At 42.9% G+C, this 19,240-nt stretch overlaps 6 protein-coding genes across 6 annotated transcripts; 3 read left to right on the top strand and 3 right to left on the bottom strand.

Moving 5' to 3' along the window:
- Positions 1-423: 423 nt before the first annotated feature.
- On the bottom strand, positions 424-1,527 carry SS1G_12542 (conserved hypothetical protein; the record flags this gene model as incomplete). The annotated part of the gene is made up of 6 exons (XM_001586505.1): positions 424-440; positions 517-601; positions 659-804; positions 845-882; positions 933-1,043; positions 1,499-1,527. The coding sequence occupies 6 exons, from the start codon at positions 1,525-1,527 to the stop codon at positions 424-426; spliced, it is 426 nt and encodes a 141-aa protein (XP_001586555.1).
- A 643-nt stretch (positions 1,528-2,170) lies between these two features.
- SS1G_12541 (hypothetical protein) lies at positions 2,171-6,161 on the top strand (the record flags this gene model as incomplete). The annotated part of the gene is made up of 8 exons (XM_001586504.1): positions 2,171-2,513; positions 2,562-2,767; positions 2,819-2,983; positions 3,036-3,693; positions 3,763-3,864; positions 3,924-4,024; positions 4,176-5,214; positions 5,278-6,161. The coding sequence occupies 8 exons, from the start codon at positions 2,171-2,173 to the stop codon at positions 6,159-6,161; spliced, it is 3,498 nt and encodes a 1,165-aa protein (XP_001586554.1).
- Positions 6,162-6,840: 679 nt separating this feature from the next.
- On the top strand, positions 6,841-9,292 carry SS1G_12540 (hypothetical protein; the record flags this gene model as incomplete). The annotated part of the gene is made up of 2 exons (XM_001586503.1): positions 6,841-8,493; positions 8,540-9,292. The coding sequence occupies 2 exons, from the start codon at positions 6,841-6,843 to the stop codon at positions 9,290-9,292; spliced, it is 2,406 nt and encodes an 801-aa protein (XP_001586553.1).
- Positions 9,293-9,832: 540 nt separating this feature from the next.
- Positions 9,833-12,370, bottom strand: SS1G_12539 (hypothetical protein; the record flags this gene model as incomplete). Its single annotated transcript, XM_001586502.1, has 1 exon — positions 9,833-12,370. One exon carries the CDS (start codon positions 12,368-12,370, stop codon positions 9,833-9,835), a length of 2,538 nt encoding a protein of 845 aa, XP_001586552.1.
- Positions 12,371-13,949: 1,579 nt separating this feature from the next.
- On the bottom strand, positions 13,950-16,140 carry SS1G_12538 (hypothetical protein; the record flags this gene model as incomplete). The annotated part of the gene is made up of 6 exons (XM_001586501.1): positions 13,950-14,000; positions 14,119-14,203; positions 14,258-14,369; positions 14,498-15,083; positions 15,131-15,869; positions 15,992-16,140. 6 exons carry the CDS (start codon positions 16,138-16,140, stop codon positions 13,950-13,952), a joined length of 1,722 nt encoding a protein of 573 aa, XP_001586551.1.
- A 379-nt stretch (positions 16,141-16,519) lies between these two features.
- SS1G_12537 (hypothetical protein) lies at positions 16,520-18,009 on the top strand (the record flags this gene model as incomplete). The annotated part of the gene is made up of 2 exons (XM_001586500.1): positions 16,520-16,620; positions 16,839-18,009. 2 exons carry the CDS (start codon positions 16,520-16,522, stop codon positions 18,007-18,009), a joined length of 1,272 nt encoding a protein of 423 aa, XP_001586550.1.
- Positions 18,010-19,240: the final 1,231 nt, after the last annotated feature.

Here is a 19,240-nt window from a genome sequence, read left to right as displayed (position 1 = left end):
GGCTCTCAATCACCTCGCGCTTATACAAACAATAATAAGCAAGCCTTTCCTGTCTTGTAAGACAAGAAGACCCTAGCCTGACAATCAACTTGTGTACTCCGTAGAACAGAACCGACGAAGTTCTAGGTAGTTTTAAGGTGGCACAGAATCAATGACACTAGAGAACTCTAAAATCAAAATAAAGAATAAATAAACAAACAAACAAACAACAAAAACTTCTTTCTCTCGTAACTATGTCACTAATAAATGAGTTGAATGGGATATTCCTGGTATTAATCAATTTCTGACTTTCCGAATAATCAACGATCTCAATATAGAAACAATCGTTCTTTGGAATCTTCAACCACCCAGGTCAATCCTTCATCCAGATTATCGCCTGTTATCGCGCTGCAATTAATGATGTGCCATTTGTGCGTCCGAATTTCATCTAGCACCAACATCTATTTCCGGTTAGTATGTCCGCTTCTCTTAACGACAACACTTCGCACTTCACATCGGCATTTTTGCGGGCTTCACTCACATCTTTAATCTCTGTCTTCGTCATACAGCCATTAACATCAGTCTTGTTCGCGAAAACAAGGAGACTCGCACCAGAAAGTCTCTATCAAGAGTATCAGTGATTGGCGTTGCTACAGTCAATGTTTTGCCATAAACGAACCTCTTCCTGAAGCAAAGCATGCAGCTCTTCCTTACAATCTTCGATACGTAAACGGTCGGTGGCATCAACCACCCATATTAAGGCATCGGTCTTCTCGAAATAGTTTCTCCAGTATGATCGGAGAGTCTTTTGTCCACCGACATCCCCTACAATTAAAAGATTTAGCGTGAATATCACTGGAAGTACTGCGAGGTAAAGAGGTAATACAAATGTTCAGCTTGTAACTTCGAAAGGTTAGCGTGCTGTAACCCTCCACAGGTGCCATAATATGTACCCAGCATGTTCAATAGTCTTGATGATGAAACCCAATGTTGGGCTCACAGTATTGACATCTTCCCCCATGATTCTTTTGACTATTGTAGTCTTGCCAGCATTATCCAGTCCGCTGTAACAAAAATAAAGAAAACCGATCAGTAAGGTAAAGCTCTTGGGGGAATAGCCTCATACAGCATCAAAATTCTCATCTCCTTATCCTTAAGTCTCGCCTTGCGCAATATTGATAACATATTGATCAAATTTTCTGTCTTGTCGTTGAAATTACTTTTCTTCAATGTTCATCGTAAGGCGAAGAACTGAAGCTTTCCACTCGCACTCGAAAAATGGACAGGTATAAATCACGTGATATCACCCAAAGTTTTGAAAGTCTCGAAATTATGGCGGATGGATGGTGTTGGAGGTGGAGTTATCAGATTGAAGATTTCTCTTATAGAACTGGGTAGAGATTGTCATGGGTCGATCAGTTAACAAAGGCTGGCGCTGATATATTTCCGTGCGTTTGTCAGTATGCGCAAGCCGATACCAATGACTCGATGCAGCAAGATGTAGCTTCCCAATTCAAACCACACTTTCTTTACCAATAACTTCCTCATGATGGATAAATCATATTAGGTAGTCTAATCATAGGATGTGTAGCCGACTAAACTGTCATATTCTTCTCAACTTTTCCCAATTTTATTCTTATTCTGAAGTTCTAACCTTCATAGAATTACAGTTTCCCCTCCGACTCATTCATCTCACTTCACTCATTACACTCCTCCGCAACTCACCCCAACATAAACTTCCTGCAACAGTTTCATCTCTAAATATATCCCAATCACAAAATAAGAAGTCTCCAGCCACGAACTTTAAACATTCGATCATCTAAGATTGTCACCGCTTTCTGTCGAAGATATTTTTGCACAGAGTTGGTTTTGCTTTCTTCTTATTTTCCTCAATCGCCTTCCACATACAGTTTTCCAGTAATTTTGTGTCCTACAAGATTCTACCAAGGAAGCTTTTCTAATATCAAGCAAATCGTACACACATACATTGTTCTCTTCGCATAGGAAATTCACACTACGGTATCTTCTCTTTTGGACACCCGTTAATACTCGTCCTACAAACACCCAAATAAGCAACTGCTTTTCCACTCTAACACATCTTTGTGAATCTTAACTTTTTTCACCAGTACATTTGTACTCTAACTGCCATACCCTTATACACGTTTACCATTGTAATCGTACACTTGCAGCAATGGCAAATATCTCTCAATTAATTACTTCTACAGAACGAGATGAGAACTTCGAAAAGGCCCGTGTCCAACGGCTCCGTGCCATGGCATCCGAAAAGTACCAAGAATTTGAAAATGAAGTACTGGGAATCGCCGGGAAAGTAAATGGTCTTGGATCATCACGGTTCGCTGTTGGGGAACAAAAGAACTACAAGGTCACTCCAGGTGGACCCAAGAATCTTGATTTGGATGAGAACTCCTTATGTAGGTATAAACCTTCACCATCATCAAAGATGAATATTTCACCAAGCGTAAACGACTTGGCGTCCCAAACTTTTAAACTTGGTGGCCTAAAGAATTCTCGCCGTAAGTCTCCATTTCTTTGTCGAGCCTTTCGCTTGCTCATCACGCCAGTTTCTGCTGAGGTCTACAGCAATGTCACCAACCAATTTCACCCCCAAAGCAGTTCAGGAGAAAGTATTCTCAGAGCAAGTGCCGCTGTCTTCACGCCATCAAAGACTAAGAGTAGAATTTCTTCCTTGAGTGGATCGTCCCGCTCATTTGCTCCAGAATCTCTCGAGATATCACCTTCCGATGGTGGTGGGGTTTCCTTGGTATCAGTAAGTCTCCTTGTTTTATCTCTTGATGTCGTTACTGACCATATTCTCAAGTCAACCCCAGCTGTTGTCAAGGATAGCACCGCCAAGAAGCCGAACCATCAGAAGTTGTTCGAGCAGATGGTTCTTAAAGACCATGAAAATCGTATGAATTCATCCCAAAGAGTCACTCCAACAGAGGTCGACAGCAGTGATGGAGCTACCATGCCCGCAGTCTTAGTAAGCTCCTGTTTTAATCTCTGACTCTAACTGCTAACTATAAACTCTCAAGTCCCCTGCTGCTGTTGTCAAAGATGCCGTCGCCAAAAAGCAAATTTCTGAGGACTTGATGGAAAAGAAACTCCATACAGATTGGCAAAAGCGATTGGGAAAGTTTCAACCAGCCACTTCTACCAAAGGAAACACTGCTAGTAGTGAAAACGTCCCAGTCGCGACCCAGAAACCCTTAGGCATCTCCAGGGCCAGTTGCACTATCGAGGATAAATCATATGACATACTTATAGTAACCAAGAACGGTGGTGCTTCTGTCAGCGAGAAGAGCTCTTCAAACAGAGCCTCCCAAGCTGTATCTCTCGCCCCTTCTACCATGAAGAAACACGACGTCATAGAAATGATGATAAAGGTCGAAGCAGAGAAATATGGAACGCGAGCATCTGTCCCAGCTTCTTTTGTTGCAGCTCTTCCCGTTTCAGATTCTTCAGTTCCGGCTTCTATTTCTGGTTCACCTTTGCAAATATCTAGAGATGCTAGTGACGGAGGGAGCAAACCACTCCTAACAGCTGGTCCTACTCAGCAGGTCATCTCTGGCCCCTTCTTGATGAAGGAAAACGAGTTTATGGCAATTCTAGTGAAAGGAAAGCAGGAGAGAGAACTGAAGGAAAAGCCTGTCCTTGCTTCCACACCAAAAATCAAAACGGAAGATCCCAAATGTACACATGAGTTCTAAAACCGGGCACTTGTCAGTTTTGGAATTTTCGAAGCTAATCAATTATTCACAGTGAATATCCAGCAAGCGGTATCTGACTTTTCGGTCCCACAGACTCAAACCTCAAAAAACGAGGAAGTCGTTTCGGCAACCAAAAATACTGTTGAGCAGGCAGGTATGTCAAATCGGCACTAGCTTCAAATTCCGTCAACGGTTACTGATAGCTTTCTCCAGAACTTTCCAACATAGAAGAATCGACCTTTGCGACTCCAATAACAAGCTCATATCCTACAACAATGTCGAACAAGCCTCTCATTCAGGCGCCCATCAACAAGGTAAGCAATGTTATGTTCCCTAGATATCTGTTTTGATTTTTCACATAATATTCACCTTCGATCTTCCATATTATTTTCCATCCACCTTTTTTCATTCCGCGCTTAACGCACATTTCAAAAAGCCATTTTCTGCTAACGATTGATCTGGCAGTGGACTACTCTTGATTTGACTCAGGGCAGGGCTCTAAGCAAGGCAGACGAGGATTTCCAAGCCTTCATTGCTAGGAAGGCTACAAATGTAGGAACACGAGCACAACAACAAGCTGTTACGCACCATCTATCACCAAAGCCTTCTTCGAGAAAGCCAACGCAAGCCGAAGACAAAGCAGAAAAGCTCAAGTTAGCTGCAGGCGAAGCCAGTTTCGATGCATTACTTGCTCGCCGCTTCGCGCATAGCCCGACCTCTCCACCCACGAAATTGCCTGCCAACAACACCAATTCTCAACGTTCTACGCCAAAGAATGATGGTGCAGCCTTCGGCATGCCGGAACCTACCATGAAAGATGGTCAAGCAATTCTTTCGGAGCTGAAGGCAGCAAGCAAAGACTTTGTTGCCACAAACGTACCAAAAATCAGGGCAAGGAATGTCCTCGACACAAATCCTCCGGATGAGAAAGTCATTGGCACAATGAACACAGCCAATAATAACGACGCGAACATGGCTGGTAATTTGGTTACTTTCAAGGGCGAGTCTTCTCCAGACAAGATTTCTCATGTTGCTGTTCACAATTTTACACCAAATGAAGAGAAGAATGCCACTCACAGCAAGACACAAGTCAATCGTCCGATCAATGGAAAGCCTTTCGACAAGAAAAGCCAAGCTGGCAGCTTACTTTCTTCGCCTCCATTTTGGTCAATATCTAGCTTCTCTGATATCGCAGATAAGATGGGCAGTACCGCTGTTGATCCAAATGTCAAGGAAGGTGTACGTGTAACTGCAACACAAGAAGCAAACTTGACCTTGTGCGATTGGGATGGTAGTTGGTGTGCACCACCAATATGGGAGGAGCGTGGGGCTTTCGATTCCGCTTACATACCCTCTTACATTCATGAATGGTCTGCAGCGGTCAGTCCTATACAACCAGTCATAAGTACTGTCGATACTTCTGCTGAAGGTTTTATATCCGGCAAAGATTTTGTCAATAACGTCCTCCTTTCCAAGGCGCCCAAACATGAGCCTACAATTCCTGGTAAGTTGATGCCTCTGGGGATATCCAACACTTCCTTCCCTCATAAGCTAACCTGCTTGTCAGATACCCTGAATGCCTCCAACGAGGAGAAGAGACGCAATCAGACTGCTGGCCAGGAGGCAGAAGCTTTCCTGAAGAAATTTGAGAAAGCTCGAGAGGCTCGAGAATACGCTATTATGGCAGACAACGCTCGGCATGAGGAAATAATGGCACAAGAGCCGGAGCCAAATCCATACGCCCCTAAGATAGAGATTTATCTACGACCCGCCACAGAAGCTGATGCGAAGCAAATTTTGCAGATCTACAACCATTACATAATCGAGTCTTACATTCCAGAGGATCAAGAGCCTCTGACGGAAAGTGACATCCTGTACCTCATTCAGGTTACGAAAAAAGAAAAGTTACCTCTCGTCGTTGCTGTGAAAGGGCGTATTCCAGCACAGTCTGCCAATCCAAAAGTTAGAACCAAGGTGCCACAATATGAGAACATCATCGGCTTTGGATACACCGAAATGCGTGGCTGTGGAATCGCTGGAAAATCTAATGGTCGATCCAGATACACACACAATCTACATTTTTACACCCACCCAGACTACACTCGCAAGGGTGTTGGTAGCTGCGTTCTAGATCGACTTCTTTTAGTTTCAAGTCGTGCTTATTCTAGTCATGATGGGTACGACTGGCTCAACCATGATAACGATCCTGCCTATGGCCATGGTTGCGGCGCCCGATGCCATCAACTGTTGATCGAGGTTCCTGTTCTTCGAAAGGATGACCCAAATTACAAATGGGTCAAAAGTTTCTTGAGGAAGTTCTGGTTCCTGGAGGAGTTTAGACTCAGTTGTGTTGGGCGAAGTTCTGTATTACATCGTGCAGGAGAGTGGCTTGATGTGGTTCACTTCCAGAAGGAACTTGAACATGAAGCGGAATTCACACCTTTTGTCTAAGTTTGATGATTGCGCACATGGTCAATATAGCCTGAAACTTTGAAACATCCGCTTGCTTCTTATTTCATTAAGTCTTTACTTTTCAATCTGCCACGATCACAGCTATCACCTCTGCGGAGGAGATTCGTGGTCGGGATCATGATGTCTTCGTTACTGGTGGGTTTTTCTTTTTCTTTCGAAAAGCGGTGATCTAGGGAAGCTCTGGATTGACCATGAAGAATTTGGAGTTGGCGGAATCAATAAATGGATGAATGGTGAAATACAAATTTACAATGCGCTTCTCATCCCTTTTTTTGGTACTGAGATTCCTTGATTTTCAGCCCTAAATCTGAAGGTCTTAAACGTCCATGGGTAATTTAGATTGCGAAACAAATGGGAAATTATTTAGAAAATTAATGAGATATTTGTCCTCGTAATCTCGTTGTGATTTAGATGGTAGTGATGATGAAGCATAAGATATGCACATGTTTTGTGTCAGAACAATGCTATTTTAAAATAATTATCTATAAAATAGTAATCTTACTATCATTGGGTTATAGTTCTTAATCCGTGCGCCTACTGGTGGATCGTCCAGGCTAGCCAATCTCATCAGCAAAAAAGATTCTGCCGAGGCGGTAAAAACACTCTCCAACTTTTTTTCTCCAATTATCAAAAAAACTTAAGACAGCATAAATCAAACATGGCTCCCAAACGTAATCGCGACGATGACTTCGTTCTCACACTGTCGGATAACGAAGGAGAAGATTTAACCAATGTCATCGAAGAAGAATTACCTTTAGATCCTTCCTCAAACAAAAAACGCAAACGCAACGATGATATTGCTTCTACTAAAAAGTCCAAAAAATCAAAGAAGAAGTCCGAGGATGAAGATGTGGAGGAAGAGGAAATATGGGGGATCAAGGATGCAGATGACGGGGCTATGGATTCAGACTTTGAATTTGCATTGGAAGCAGACGGAAAAGGTGGTGCGGATTTAGAGGAATTTGAGGGTTGGGGATTCGACGGAGCGAAGAAGGGACTAAATGGGGGTGACAAAAAGGCAGTGGATATTGATGAAATTATTGCACGAAGGAGAGAAAAGAAGAAGGCGACAGGGAAGAAGGGAGAAGCGGAGGATGAAGTAATTGCTGAAAAAGAGGATGTTGTAGCTTCGGACGAAGAACAAGATGCGCCGGAGGAAATGGATTTCGAGGACGAGGATGATGAATTCATGGCTGAAGATGGATTTGGAATGGGTGCTGGATCTGCGGAAGAGTCTGGCGCAGAAGAGGACTCTGAAGCATCAGATAACGAAGGGGCAGAAGATGATGATTCCGATAACGATTCCGTCGCATCACCAGCACCGCATCCAGATGATGCCGCTTCTGAGGCTTCCGATGACGATGAGGATATAGACGAAGACCCCGAGGAAGCTGCTAAAAGAGAGGCATTCTTCGCCCCTGAAGAAAAACCAGTCAAGGGTGCTAAGCCCGAACTCAATTCAACATTTCAAAGCATGTCCCTATCTCGACCAATTCTCCGAGGTCTTGCTACAGTTGGTTTCACTCAACCTACACCAATTCAATCGAAAACTATACCTGTTGCATTACTGGGCAAGGATGTCGTTGGTGGAGCTGTCACTGGTTCTGGAAAGACTGCAGCATTTATTGTTCCAGTTCTTGAACGTCTTCTGTACAGACCAAAGAAAGTGCCAACCAGTAGAGTTGCCATTCTTATGCCAACTCGTGAATTAGCAATCCAATGTCACGCCGTTGCTACCAAACTTGCAAGCCATACTGATATCAAATTCTGTTTGGCTGTTGGAGGTCTTAGTTTGAAAGTTCAAGAAGCCGAGTTACGTCTTCGTCCAGATGTCATTATTGCTACTCCAGGTCGTTTCATTGATCACATGCGCAATTCCCCAAGTTTTACTGTTGATACATTGGAGATTCTCGTTCTCGATGAAGCTGATCGTATGCTTGAAGCTGGTTTTGCTGATGAGTTGAATGAGATTTTAACAACTATTCCTAAGTCTAGACAGACTATGCTCTTTTCCGCAACAATGTCTTCATCGGTTGATAACCTCATTCGTGTTGGTCTTAATAGGCCTGTGCGATTACTTGTTGACTCTCAAAAATCAACGGCTGGTACTTTGACACAAGAATTCATCCGTCTTCGTCCAGGAAGAGAGGGTAAACGTATGGGTTATCTTTTGTATCTCTGCGCAAATGTCTACACTGATCGAGTCATTGTTTTCTTCAGACAGAAAAAGGAAGCTCATAGAGCACGTATAATCTTTGGATTGTCTGGTCTCAAAGCTACTGAATTGCACGGTAGCATGAGTCAAGAACAGGTATGTTTCTATTCTCGATCTACAATTCATCAACTAACATATTCAGCGTATCAAAAGTGTAGAAGCTTTCCGTGATGGCAAAGCTTCTTTCCTTCTCGCCACCGATCTTGCCTCCCGTGGTCTCGATATCAAGGGTGTTGACACAGTAATTAATTACGAAGCTCCTCAATCCCATGACATCTATCTCCATCGCGTAGGACGTACAGCTCGTGCTGGTCGTTCTGGACGCGCTTGTACCATTGCCGCTGAACCAGATCGTAAAGTCGTCAAAGCAGCTGTGAAAGCTAGTCGGACACAAGGAGCTAAAGTTGTCAGTCGGGTAATCGAAGCTAGCGAGGCAGATAGCTGGAGCGAAAAAGTCGATGAGATGGCAGATGAAATTGAAGAAATTTTGAAGGAAGAAAAAGAAGATAAAATTCTTGCTCAAGCAGAGATGGAAGTTAGAAAAGGACAAAATTTCATGGATCATGAAGCGGAAATTAAAGGAAGACCTAAGAGAACCTGGTTTGAAAGCGAAAAGGAAAAATTAGCAGCGAAGAAATTGGGAATGGAAGAATTGAATGGGGTAGTGGGTGGAAAGAAAAAGGGTAAGTTGAGTAATAAGGATAAAAAGAAGTTGGATGATAAGGGAGAGAGATTAGAAGGGAGGGTTTGGAAAAAGGGAAGGCAGGAGAGAGATGGGAAGGGTGTTTTGGCGAAGGAGAAGGGGAAGAAAAAGGTTAAGGGTGGGAAACCGGCTGGGTTGGGTAAGAAGAAGGCTATGAAGCCTATGAGGACGGGGGGTGCGAAGAGGAGGTAAAGTAGGGTGGATGGAGGAAGGGAGGGAGAAGGGATGAGAGAGGGATTAATTGGGATGGTGATAGTGGAGAGGTAGAGAATAAATAGTTGGGGATATTAGATAGATACCAATTCCATTGTTGAGTTAGCCGTGTATATATGTGTGTATCATATATGGAGATTTTCTTTTCTTTTTCATTATCTCTTTTTCTTGTACTCGGGTACCTATACATTAAAATGTTTAATTTATTTATTTCTGTCTTCTCCTCTTTCCTTATCATACATGTATGCCTTTGTATCATTTCACTTCTCTTCTCTTCTCTTCCGCTCTCCCCTTAAAAATCTATTCGCTTCCTTTCCTTTCCATCCCAATGTATACGTACGTACATACAGACAATCGTATGATAAAATCATCCATCATACCTCAATCCCGCCACCGCACCTGCACCATGCACCATTGCACTAGCCACCCCCCAAAAAAATGCATTCAATAATATAAAGTATCTCATGGCTCTCTCTACCACATGCACACACTCCCTCATCCCTCTACAAACATCCCACCCTACCTCTTCAAATCCTTAACCTTAACCTCTCCACCCCCTATCCCCGTCTTTCCCTTCCCATGCCCATATCCCTCCACCCCCATTTCGCGTAGAGTTTTTTCCACCATATGAACAGCCTCTATACACACATCACCTCCTGTCCTCCAAGCCCTTAAAGTTACATCTTGAGTTTCCAGAATATCTTTTGCGCGTTTCCAGCGACGTTTCCAGAGATCTAATTTTTTGTTTCCTGGAGCTCCGTTGGAAGGTCGGTAATATTCATCTTCAGATGAGTCGGGACTACTGCTGTTATTTATGTTTGTGTAGGTTGGAGCGCTAGCTGTGGAGGTTGAGGATTGCATGGTTGACTGGCGACGTGGTGGTAGTGGTGGTCCATATGATGATGGACTGGAGTCACCCATTCCTGGTATGTAAGATCGTATTTCTGGAAGATTATTGTAGGTCTCTGCAACTTTGTGGCGAGCACTGGATATATAGCCTTCACTGGATGCTTCAGATAATTCGGCACTGCTTTGCGTTTGCTTTAATGGATGATTATGTACAATTCCATGTATAGCACCTGAACGACGAGGTTTTGGTGGTGGAGGAGGAAAGTTTCGATTGATAGGTTCAGGTGGTTCAGGTTGAACGACTGTTATTGTACTTGATCCTCGAAGTGATAGAGGTTTAGAAGGTCGAGGTGGAGGGCCTTTACCATCATTGGTGGATTTTCGTCGTGGAACATCTGGTATTTCCATATCCGCCATAGATCGAGGCACCGGTTGTCGATTTGATTTATGTATTGGGTCATTCTCAGATTCGTCTCCAAAGTCAATGAGTGTTCCCATGTTTGGACCAGTACTTGTCCGAAGTTGTGTTTCCGAAGGAGCTCTAGGAGGTAAAGCTGGACGTTTCTCTGATTGCTCTGATTTGCTATATGTAGATGATCTCCTACTATCAATGGATTGTGTTCGAGATTGAGGTTCAAATCTTCGTCGTTCTCCACTGAGCGGACCCAAAGCCGAGTCAAAGAACCCTATATCAGCCGGTGTTGTAACATCTCTGATAAAAATTCCGAGAATCTTCCCCGGATTTGCTAGGACGACATCGGTATAGACTTCTAAATCTGCTTCACCACTATCTCCAATCAAAATGAATTTCCTTTCTGGAAAATCTCGCATGATCTTCTCAAGGGTACCCTTCTTTCTTTCTGCAACTGGTTCAAAGATACCTTGGAGCATTCCACTGTATTGCTTAAGATGATAAGATCCAGGAGGTAGACCTGCTTTTCTAAAAAAGCTCACCAATACCGGGAATAGTTGCCAAGGTGAATTGGATACATAATGAACCCCTACACCCATATCATACATTGTATTGTACCATTCCCTGACACCTTCAATTGTGAGATCAGCGTATTCACGAATAAAGACATTTCTGAAAATTTCTCTTGATCCTGCGCCAATTGAAGAATGCTTGATTGTGTCATCGACATCACTGATTAAACTGACTCCTTTTGGTTCAGTTATCTTGACTTCTTCAATAGCTGAAAGATTTTCCGATGCCAGGACTCTAACATGCGTAGGAACAAAATCCAAAGCAGCTCGCATATTGAAATGACCTGCTTCATTTGTTTCTATCGTCCGCGAAGAAGAGTTCTTCTCATCATAAAAAAAGACCGTGATTGCAGTAGCGACCATAGGATTGGTAAGGAATGGTCTCAATCGCGCCATCAAATGCGCATTTGCAGTAAAGATTTCCGCATGGCTCATTTCGGATGGTTGGTTCCAAGATGTACGTTTTGCTAGACTACCTGGAGGAGCGGGAGGAGATGACTCTGGTGACGCTCTTGAACTGCCAGTGCGCCGCCTACCACGATCATCATAGATACTATCACCATCCGAATCACGCTTTGGCTTTTCACTATAGTCACCTCGAAGGGCTGCCTCTTCCTCGCCTCTTCCTTTTTTCAATATTTGTTCTGCTTCTCTGGCAATTTTTTCCTCATCACGCCTCTCTTCATGTTCTCTATGTCTCGCTCTTATCGAATTCGAATCCGGGCTGGTATCTCGACTCCCAGATTTCGGTGCTGGTATCCCGCTCAATTGACGTGCAAGTCCAATGAGTAATCTGTTCTTTCTCGTCATAGGTCCTCTATGAGGAGAGTAAAGCCATCCTCTGACATCCACATCGACTATAGCCTTATCATCCTCATATTTCTGCCATTCTCTTGCCCAATATTCTGCATCTCCCGGTTCGTTCAATTTAGGATTCATGTTGGCATTTTCAAAGAATGGCTTCTCTTTCGTGTGTCTTCGCGCATAGGAAGGAAATAATATCATTTGCTCATCTCCATGAGAAATAATAGCTACATCCGGAAATGAGCCCGGTATCCCATGCGGATCGTCATCCACACCATTGTTCGCTCCCCATTTCTCCGAATATGATTGTTGATATGATTGACGAAGTTCATTTGCAGCCTTCCAATATCCTGCCAATCTCTCCCTCTTACCACCACGCTTTCTTTCCTCCCCATATCCATCTGCGACATAGCTAGACATCGAACCAGATGATGGGTTCAGCTTGCGAGAAGTCGTCGCATTGTCTTTAGAACCGCCGCCCAGAAGTTTTCTCCCCGCCCTTTCCAGAATGTGAAAGGCAGTTTTCCTGGCCGCTCTCTTCCTTTTCTGTTTTAGCTGAGTCTTAACTATATAATTATATATTCGTGATTGTGCGCGGAGTTTCCAAAATGGTAATGTTTCGAATCGGAAATTCGTGAAGCGCTCGCGTGCAATCCGCCGAGGATGCGGAAAGAGATATCGGAAAAAGGATACCCTGTGGTGAGGATGGCCTGCTCGACGGAGTGAAGGAGGAGCCACGATTAATATGCGAGGCCGTCAGGCTCTATGGGCTTGAGTGTTGTGGAGACGTTCCAATCCTGCTTGGGTAGCTCACTGCGGAAGGCAACAACCTAAATGCACAGGCGGAGTGTGCTTATATGCTTATGTGCTAATGTTTGTCATGTTCTGTTGATGTTGATGTTGCTGGGATCAGGATAAAACTGTGTGAATTGAGCTGAGAAGTGAGTGATCATTTGCAATGTTAGAAATAGAATTGATTGAAATTGTAAGGGACAAGATAGGTATGTTGACAAGAGAGCTATGCTGCCAAGATGCTTCTAGATGGGATTTGAGAATTCCTTAACCTTGCCTGTCATGCCTAGCTTTTTGATTAATCGGATGGGCGCTACGTCACTGTCTTAAAAGGCAGTACCATCCTGTACATCCTTACATTAGGAATGCAAGATGATTATTACTACCTACCTTCTATGAGTATTGATCAATGCTTTAAATATTTTAAATAATAAAATTATTATTTTCTTAGCATATTTAGATCCATCCAACATAATTATAAATACGGGTGAAGCATAGACATAATAATATCAAGTGAATGATTATTAGCCATTTTGCTCCGTGACATTGCCAAGTGATCGAAAGATAGAGTCACACTTATAAATACGAGTAGAACAGACCTGTTGCACTATGAGAATTGACCATCAGTGCACACACATTAGCACGAGTTGCAATGGTCATGGAAACATAGGATCGTCTTTATTTGAGACTCGTAGTCTCTAAATATAAATTGTATTGGTTTGCTAAAATACATAGATATGTAGAATGCCATGAGATGGCCCTCTTTTTGCTGGACCTTTCAAGCAATGCTTGATGTCATTTTCGCATAATAGACTCCCCCCCTTTATCCGTCAACCCTAGAAATAGAATGAAGAGATAGCCATTGGGAACGCCAGTGCTAGATTTATTTCGAGAGGGTCTACTATTTGAATTTCCCTCAACAATTGTCCCCAGGCCTGAATGTGAATTTCATTAATACGGGTGTACCCCGAAGGAAGACCAAGGAAGTAGGTAATACTCAGGATTTACTTAATGATATGAATGAACTTGTCGATGTAAACTGCCCTGAGGTTAGTGGCTGATTAATTAGGTCGTTTTTCCGATTTTTTTAAACCGTGGTTTTAGGTTTGGTGGCCGCAATGAGCGAGAGCTAGTATGGAGCAAGCCTGTCATTAGATCCCATCAATGATAGTAGAGAAAGAGAGTATGGTGGTTTCGCACTGAATGATTATCCAGCAGCAACTACTTGCTGTCTCTTTGCAGGTGCTTGTTTAGCGTCCTAGGGGGGAAGTTAGTAATGCTTGGAACTTATTTATCTAGGATAGCCTGATCAAAAACGAGAGTCTCCGCCTTTAACCTTGGGCCAGATCCCAGACCAGGGATTGGCTTTCACATACATCGCTTGCAGGGCGCTTCTTCTTCTTTTGAGAACGAGTTGGCTTGACCTCGCCTTCAGTGAAGACATCATCCGGAAGGTCACAGCTAAAGACTATAAGTCAGCCATTCTCACCATGACAATCGTGAAAGGGCACATACTTTCGAGTGTGAATGACAGATAGGGTATTTAGTTCTTCGTTGTATTTCTCCCAGGATCTACATCTGTCCTTGAAATCATCAACACACCATGCAAGGTCGAGTGATTTAGCTCCTAATATAGTTAGTAGCTGGACCTGGGAAAATATCATAGAAGCTTGTAATTAGAATGCATATCTGAAGGCCATAACCATATAGCAGTAAGTTTGCACATAACAATGAGGATGACAGTGCCGCACTTACCTTCGCGGAGCTCGAGGCCGATGTAAAATGTTGTTGTGTAAACCATCGTTTCCTTCTTCTCGGGTTCGGGCTCTGGTACATCTCCATTCTGATCCTTTACCGCAATCCCTAGACTAGGATCATGGGATGGGTCGGTAGTCACCGTTGGAATTTCATAGATTTGGTATTGATGTCCACCCTCCTTTACCGATTCGATTTCATCCTCTGAGCTGCATTTGTGAACTCGTTCGAAGCCCTTGTTGAAAGGATGTGCTAACGCAATAGATTCATGAGTTTCTAAATTAGTAACCAAGAGTCTAACTTTCGATTCGACCAAACCTGCCCATATGAGTTGAGCCTCCTTTGTAGTACTAGCGGAAATGACGGAAAGGTAATATTTGTAGTTTTTGGTGAAAAATGTGTGCTTCTGGAATAAGTCTTTCCAAGGTGCCTTGCCCATCATAATTCTATCCACGATATTTCCTCCTCGAGCAAGTTCCCGACAGATGATTTCTTTGGTCGATTTCGTTACATTATGAGTCGCGCACATCGACGGGTATGAAGGAGTGATGATTGGCATGAGATGGAAACTGTCAGATTTATATACCTATCAAAGTTAGTTAAATGATAAGCACAATGCGAGGTGAAACTTACTCTTGGATTCCAGACGCGAACGTTGAGCTTGCCATTTTTGATCTGCTGCAGTAAGACTGGTTGCGGCCACTGCCACTTCTCCATAATGCGGAAGAACTTGAGAATGATTGTAGATGCGGTTGCTTGTGGATATAACTGACATACTCTAGCCACCAGCATGGCCCAAGCAACTCCTCCCGGAAAGCCCATAATGTTAGCATAGATAGCCCGTCTCTGCGCCCAAAGCTTAACTCCCCTCAAAGCATTTCTAAATACTGCCTTTTCTGGAACCAGATCCATAATATCATCAGTGACTCGAGTTCCATTAACGGAGCGGAGGCCAGCATCATCCAAACCGGTCAATAAGTTGTCGTCCTTGAGGGTGAGAGTCCTTGGAACTTGTGTAAGTGTATCAATTCTTGCGAAGATTAAATCGATGCTAATGCCTGAATATTCAAACTTAATAATCGGAACATAGGCTTCCTGAACAGGCGTAAGATCTTCGATAGCTCCTTTTGGGGCCATCTCCACCAAGAGGTCTGGGAACATTTCGAAATATTCTTCGCGGGAAACATTCTTGGGAACGACAACCAAGGTATCTATATCAGAACCAGGTCCATAAACACCAAGTCGGAAACTGCCATATGTAAATATTCTACCGCCAGCATTATTGATGTAATTCTCTGGTAAGTTTTGCTTTCTGCAAACTCGCTTTACAAATTCTTCGGTGATGTTTTGTAAAGACGCAAGGACCGCGGTTCTGCGCAAACAAAGATATCAGTAATGAAACAGGAAGGAATAAAGCATTTATGAATATTCATCGCAAGATATATTGGATCTGCGGATTCTGCGGATGTAGAACTGGTACTCGCAATCGCATACCTTTTATCAGTATCAGCACGGCTTTCGAAATTATTCTCTCTTGTTAATTCTTCGATGAGCGCATCAGTTGCTTGCTTCTCAGCATCTGTCGGAAGCGCGGTAGATAAAGGCGGAGTGATACCCAATTGTTTGGGAGCAGCGGTTGCCATATTGACAAAAAGAACGGAACTGAAAGCTTGGAAATGGCTTTCAAGATTGTCGGGATGAAACAGCTTAGAATTAATGTTGGTATTAATGTTTGTTTGTTTGTTTGAAGGATACGAGTAGAAAGATGGACGAAGGCCGTCGCAACCATAAACTGCAATCTTACATAAGCGAATGTTTATTTTAGGTTCACTTTATATAAAGCTTCCTATCGTACCATGCACAGGCCACCACCAACTTTGTACATAGAGCTAATAAGAATACTTCCGTACCGGTACTTGTTATTTCACTACTTGGGGAAATCATAGGATTATTGGTGTCTTTCGATAATTTCTCGCAAAAACTTACTTTGTATAATGTTCATGAAGAAATCGAATATACGACATGTCCGATCCTAGTAGTTCTAATGCTTGGGAGGGCAACGAGGAAACTCAGAATGATCCTGAGGAGAAGAGAGTTCTTCATCAAGCTCTAGATTCTTTCTAGTAAGATATTTTTATTATATGATGGCAACTTTTAGTCAGTGAATAGGGAGATCCACTTGGAATCATAGTATCACATGTGTCACGAGAACATCAAGCGAGTGCTGTTGTGTCATGTTAAGGGATCTACCAAGTGTTTTCCGAAGGGGAATAAACATAATATGTGGACTGTCATTCATGGAAAAATACACACATGTGCACCTTTATTAACCTACACACAGTCACTATCAAAAGACAGCTCATTACAACACCACTCATCTAAGAAGACAAGCATTCTACGCCTTACCCCGAGCCCACTGGGAACTCCTCGCATCACCACCCATCAACTACCTCGACACCTTAATAGCCGTTGACGACGCCATAGATCACAATGCCGAACTATCAGAAGCCATCTTAACAGCCGCACTCTCATCCTTCAACCTCTCCTATCCCTCCTCAACCCTTAACTCCGATACTAAATCACCAGATGATTTCCGTGGTACAGCCACCCCAGGCGATCTCGAAAAAGCCCGCAGTACCCTTCGCCAAATGTACCGAGACTGGTCATCCGAAGGAGCCGCCGAACGCAATGCATCCTACGGTCCCGTGATGCAAGCTCTTCAAGTTGAACGAGCCAGATCCTCACCTCTAAATCACAACATGCGAGTCCTCGTCCCTGGTGCAGGTCTCGGCCGTCTGGTATTTGATCTCTGTATGCAAGGATTCGACGTCGAAGGCAATGAAATTAGTTACCATCAACTTCTGGCCAGTGCATATATTCTCAATTTCTGTCCTGAGAAAGAAAACCACACTATTTTCCCCTGGATCCATTCCTTCTCCAACCATAAAACTCGAAGTAATCATCTGAAATCCGTCAAAATCCCGGACATACACCCAGGAGACGAATTGAACTCCAATCCACAAGCAGGAGAAATGAGCATGAGTGCCTCTGATTTCCTCCTCTTATACGGCCACGAAGAACGCGCCTCATCCTACGACGCAGTAGCTTCTGTCTTCTTCCTCGACACAGCTCCAAACATAATTCGCTATCTAGAAGCTATCCACAATTGTCTCAAACCCGGCGGTCTCCTCATAAACATGGGACCACTCCTCTGGCACTTTGAAAACAATCCACCTGGTTCCTCAACATCCTCTTCGAAACAAGACAACAATCAAACTCAAGATCTAGGAATAGCCGACCCCGGTAGTATCGAACTCACAAACTCGGAAGTTCTTCTTCTGCTCCCGAAATTGGGATTTTCGGTCCTTACCTCATCTACTGATTTACCTGCGCCTTATATTCAAGATCCGGATTCTATGCTTCAAAATACTTATTCGGCTAGTTTTTGGGTGGCGAGGAAGTGTGAGATTGATGGGAATCTTGACCATGTACATAGAGATGGAAAAGCTTAGAATATAAATAATTGACCAATATACATCACGATAAAATAAAAAGATGAAATTGCAGTAGATCAATCTAAGAATTGTTTATATAGATTGTAAAACATTATATATCAATGCGAAAATTATACACATAGAAGAAGAGAAGAGAAGAAAATCCATTATGATTGGTTTATAGATATAGAGTTCCGGAGATCTTATATCTCTTCTACAAATCCAAATCCAAATCCAAAACAAAAGATTAAAAATAAAAATTAAAGTTTTTCTATGTTCTTGTTCTTATTCTTATCATTCTCCAAACTTATATCCCCAATAATATCAGTCTTACTCTGATGACAAATTTTCATTTCTATATCTCCCATATCTATCTCCCTCCCATACATTTCCCTCTCATGTCTAAATATCTCTTATATACCACACCATAAAACACAAATACAAATTCAACACATACACGCATAAAAAATCTCCCATCCTCTTCGAAGTTCACACACCCTCAATACATCACAATTTATACCACGAAAAAACCATATCGTAGAAAACAAATACATGAATAAATATTTAATCAATCCATCACTAATTATTTACTCATGATCGTAATTATCCTATCCTACCCTCATATCCTCAATCCCCAAATCCTCTCATTTTTCATACTTTAATCCAATATCCATCCATGCATCCATCCTCCACAAACAAATTTCATAATTCATTTCATTTCATTTCATTTCATCCAGAAGCCATTTCATCTCAAGCTCCAGCTCAAGCTCCAGCTCCAGCTCCAGCTCATTTTTCCTCTGCAAGGGGATAATTATAAGCCAGAAACATGAGCATGAATCAAAACACAAACACGAACACGAACACCACAAATCTCAAAATCACAAAAGAGGCAATAAAAAAAACGTAATCGTTAATCCAATCTAGTCACACTATTCTCCTCCTCCTCCTTATTTCCTTCTCTCATTCTCCTTTCCTTCCACAATTAAATACCCAATCCCCACCCCCCACCCCTCATCCTCAATTTTCCCAACTTTCCCCCCATTTCCCAATTATCATCTCAACTCAACACAATATGTTCCCTAAGCCAAACCCGAACCACTCCCCCTCTCACTCCACATCTTTCTATCCCTCCTACTTTCACCCAATCTACTCGGTACAGGACTATGACCCCTTTCCCTCTCTTTATATTCATAACCTCTTCCATGCCATCACTCTCCTTCCCCAGCATATCCTCTCCCCCCATAAGCTC

The sequence above is a fragment of the Sclerotinia sclerotiorum genome, genomic scaffold, assembly GCF_000146945.2.
Source record: "Sclerotinia sclerotiorum 1980 UF-70 scaffold_21 genomic scaffold, whole genome shotgun sequence".
NCBI classification, from domain to species: domain Eukaryota; kingdom Fungi; phylum Ascomycota; class Leotiomycetes; order Helotiales; family Sclerotiniaceae; genus Sclerotinia; species Sclerotinia sclerotiorum.
This window is presented reverse-complemented; position numbering and strand designations above follow the sequence as displayed.